Source organism: Zophobas morio, unplaced genomic scaffold, assembly GCF_036711695.1.
Source record: "Zophobas morio isolate AGI-343-1 ecotype UQ-CSIRO unplaced genomic scaffold, CSIRO_AGI_Zmor_V1 ptg000206l, whole genome shotgun sequence".
Lineage (NCBI taxonomy): Eukaryota > Metazoa > Arthropoda > Insecta > Coleoptera > Tenebrionidae > Zophobas > Zophobas morio.
In genome coordinates, this window is record NW_026972310.1 from 104,218 (window position 1) to 108,375 (window position 4,158).

The 4,158-nt window shown below is 33.6% G+C and overlaps 1 protein-coding gene across 3 annotated transcripts; it reads right to left on the bottom strand.

The window, feature by feature from the left end:
• Positions 1-421: 421 nt before the first annotated feature.
• Positions 422-2,126, bottom strand: LOC135146038 (REST corepressor 2-like). Of its 3 annotated transcripts, XR_010283656.1 has the most exons (8): positions 1,850-2,126; positions 1,563-1,636; positions 1,436-1,507; positions 1,262-1,365; positions 1,067-1,204; positions 869-1,006; positions 782-815; positions 422-715 (listed from the first exon to the last, which is right to left on the bottom strand). XR_010283656.1 is itself a non-coding variant. In XM_064078190.1 (7 exons), the coding sequence occupies exons 2-7, from the start codon at positions 1,629-1,631 to the stop codon at positions 531-533; spliced, it is 795 nt and encodes a 264-aa protein (XP_063934260.1). In that variant the 5' UTR covers positions 1,632-1,633; positions 1,850-2,126; the 3' UTR covers positions 422-530. The 3 variants fall into 3 exon arrangements, 2 of the variants coding, with proteins under 2 accessions (XP_063934260.1, XP_063934259.1); XM_064078190.1 differs by having other exon boundaries at positions 1,436-1,633; XM_064078189.1 differs by having other exon boundaries at positions 1,436-1,636.
• Positions 2,127-4,158: the final 2,032 nt, after the last annotated feature.

Genomic DNA, 4,158 nt, shown 5'->3' on the forward strand with positions numbered 1-4,158 from the left:
TCATGTATTGCAGGGCAGCAATTTATCCGCACTTGAAAATTTTGGCACCGTTGCCTGTATGGTCCCTTTACTTCCTCTTTTTTTCAAAACAAGGATAAAAAGATAAAGATCTCGCTAAATAAGGAGTATAGATCTCGATTGTTTTAGCGTGAAAGAATAAAGTTGTGTTTACTTAATAACTGGGTAACTTGCTCTCTTTCTCCACCTTTAAAACTGACCGGCCTCTAGTTCATTATACCGTTTTTTATCAAAATAAAGCCTAATCTATAAAGTGGATGAATATAAAAATATAAGTAAGCTTGTAGCTTTTATACATCCAAACCGTTTTTTTCTAACCACACTTTGTTTGTACGTCAGCCAATACTGGTTATTCTCCATACAGTTTATATATAAGTGCTAGTGATCGTTTATTGCCTTATAAATTGAAAAAGTGTACAAATTACAATATTTTTGCTATCCCCCTCACTACTTTTAAAACCCATTTATAATAAATTAAATGGTGTCGGAGGGTCTGTGCACTCTTGCTTGGCTTATAAATTGTGGCCACGCTGCCACAGAACCAAGCTTTTAGTGTCACACACGGTACAACCATTCGAAGAAGATGGCGAAACGCAACGTTTTTGAGAAGTTAGTAGCAGCTTAGAGGATTTAGGACTGCTCCAGGATTCTTTTGGAGCCGTACACTCGTCCGTTGAAGCTTGTCCTTCTCTTCCGACTTTTAAAAAATTTGGTAAGAAAAGAAATAAAAGGAGCCATAGCCCATATTGCTGTTATTTAATACCTTCTATTCCTCGGCGCAAAGCGCAAATGCCGGGCTACAGAGTTAAATTAGTTAGACAGTTTTTATAAAGTAAACAAAAGAAATTACCCTCCTCTCTAAGTTAACTTTTTGTGAGGGACAAATCTCTTTTCGCTGGCGTCCGAGTATATAACGATATTTAGTGTTCTCAATTTTTTTCCATTTGTAATAGTATTGAATAATACATGAGACCGTTTTGGAGGGGATCTATTGTTATTTGTAATGGCGTTTAAGCTGATAAACTTTCTACTCGACTAATAAGAAAACCAAAAGCTGAATCAAATGAAATTTTTTTCCATGCAATAAAAATCCTTTTTCAAAATTAGCCGTTTCGAGTTCGCTCCATTCCGGATATATACCCCATTCTTCAGTGGCTGTACCACTAAAAAGATCGTACAGAGCATTCTGTATTAAAGAGAAGAGGGAGCAATAGAGTAAAGTAAACATTAAGAAAAACCATACTGGGAAACTGTATTTGTTCTGATGGAGTGAATACAAGGCGTACTCTAATCGATATCTGCTGCACGTCAAGAGATTGGAGCGAACAATATTGCAGAATTCATCAACTAAAAAGCTCTACGTTAGTAAACGAATAATAATATATCAAAGATATATAAAAAACAAAAAAAAAATTACGTCTTTTTTCAAAAAGGAGGGGCACAGGGGACCATATGAGCAGGCTTTTGGACTGAGGAGAAGAAAGCAGCCCTGTTGATTCTTTAAGGTTGGCTTGATACTTTTCTCCGACGCGCATGTTTGTTACCTCTACTTTTCTAACTCGCTCACCTGTTTCCGTTTCACATAATTGAAGATAACAGTCTTCTTGAAACATTTCTTCTAGGTGTGACAAAAAAATAAAAATTTAGTATGGCATATAAACTTTTTAAAAAATAAATGGCTCAGTAATTAACTTTTTAGTATAAAGATAAATATGAGCATACTATAAATCATTATATAAACTAAAAAAAAATTTATATATATCAGGAAAACAATTTGAACTTTGTGAACACAATACGGTATTTTTTTTAAGCGCTCTTTTAAAAGTTATACCGGAATTACTGCCTTTTTTTAAGTCCTGAAAAGTCGTTCTTAATATTTTTGTTAACTTGAAACATATTTATTAAGTTACAATCTACCCAAAATTGCGACTGCAACTTCTTATAGCGCTCAATGGCTAATAACTACAGCCTAATTTATTGTAGGCCACTAAACTGAGAACTGTAAACCCCAAAGTGTCTATTCCCGATGCTTCGATTAAACAAAGTTTGATAGTAGGAGGTTAAAAAAAAGAGCGAGTTACACAAGCCACTTTCACATACAAAGCTGCTACAGGAAAATTTGAATCCCTTACGCATAAATTTTGAAGGTCATCAAGTTGTGGCAACAACTATTAATAGCCGAGTGATTATTAGCGTAATCACCCTTTATATATCAAATCAAAGTTGCAATAGTATACATTACCCTTTTTTTTTAGGTTAAAATGTTTAACGTAATTTATTAATTAACTAATATTATGTTAAGTTTTTTAATTCAACCACTACTGTGCTCAGAGTCAAACGGCCAGTGTCAAAGCAAGCCATTGGTGGTAGCATTGCGTCTAAGACGGTAAAAGGATGAGAAAATTGTGTCCGGCAAATCTTAGTTTAAAGCATCAGACCGTATTCATACACGGTCAGCCATACAATTAACAAATATATATAATCAAATAATTAGCAATGTTTTAAAAATAACAAAGCACATGTAAAACACAAATTTTCTATATTTACAAATAAGGAAACTTTAAAATATATTTGTTATACTAAACAGGAAGTGCTCAATCTCATTGGACAAAACTGCTTAATTTGATTAACCAAATCTATTTGAATTAGTGGCAATAGTACTATATTTAACCCGAACTGCTGTTTCAAGCAAGTGTTATATACTTCATAGCTATCATATTTTATAAGAAATAATTTTTTTAGCTTTGAATTTTTTACTTTGTAATCACGAAGAAGTTACCAAAACACAGGGTGTGGATTATTTAAAAAGCTAATTACCACCCCAAGTTGGTAAAGGTACTAAGAGAGAGCAGTCAACTGCGGAAGTGGTTTTTAAATATTAAATTAGTATTAAATGAACAGAAAATAAATGATCTTTTCTTTATTAGGGAGCAGATAGGTGAAAAACTAACTTTTAAATACAAATTACTAAAGAAGGCTGCACTTGGAATGAAAGTTTTGAAGGGCAGCTTACATGGTGACGTAAAAGCAAAACTAAAACGACTAAACCGTTAAAAGTGCAATGGTCAAAAATACTAGTTACCCTGATAGCAAACTCAAAAGCACTGAAAACAAGAAAAAATGAAGGTAGCATATAGCGATCTGCGAAGAGACTTGATCATCTAGTAGCCATGATACGGTAGCGGTGTAAATTTAAGAAGATGGCGCCGTGCCAACCTAAATTTAAATATTTACTCAAAATGACTGTTTAATCTATCGAAGAGATGAAGAATATAATTATGACACGACATCGCTGTAACAAAATTACAGCAACGACTATGACGCATATACAGATGAAAGCGACCTTTTCGAAAACGCATGGGCCGCCACGACCCAATAAAGTATACGTCGTAACGCCAAATGCTTTATAAAACTTAATGCATACGTTAAAGTATTGGACACAAAGAGATGGCATACAAGTGTTATAGATGTAACGCGTTTCCAGATCACGAAAGACAGGTTAAATACGTAAAAACATCATACTGGGATCGATAGTTGTTGCCGTAGCTTAGCGATTAAGAGCATTGACGCGCAAACTCAAGGCCATGGGTTTGAGTCCCACCGACGTAGCTCTCTTCTCGGTCTTGGATGGTTGCGCATGTAACCTCACCCTCAAAAATTCTAGTATAATACTAAAGAATTTAGAGAAAATTATAGAAAGATATGAACTAATATAAAAATAGTATCGAAAAGTTTGAATAAAATACATAAAAAAGAAATAAAATTAAAAAAAAAATAAAGTGACAAAGAGATAATTAGATTAACCTATGCGTTTCTTGTTTACTCTAAAGTTTAATATATTATTAAATTATCTAAAATATTTAGTTGGTTCATAAATCATTTTTGATTAGATATTGAATAGGTACTTTTTTTATGCATGCTTTTAATTACATTAATTAAAAATCTTGTTAAGTGCTCGGTTTTAAACTCTACACTTAGTTGTTTTGCAATTGGTCGGAACAGGAGGCCTTGAAACTTAAACTCCTGTTGTAATTATATTTTAACTTGACTTTGCTTTAACTCTGCTGCCATAAAAAGCTCCGCTCTATGACCACCTCCACTTAGCAAGTTAACATACCAACTTGTTGGCCAAGACTGCTG

Coding starts and splice junctions, on each gene's coding strand:
- LOC135146038 (XM_064078190.1), bottom strand. CDS start 1,631: ATGTTTCAAGAAGACTGTTATCTTCAATTATGTGAAACGGAAACAGGT. Junction 1,205..1,261: donor AGAACAAATACAGTTTCCCA/GTATGGTTTTTC, acceptor TCTTTAATACAG/AATGCTCTGTACGATCTTTT. Junction 1,007..1,066: donor TTCATTTGATTCAGCTTTTG/GTTTTCTTATTA, acceptor AAATAACAATAG/ATCCCCTCCAAAACGGTCTC.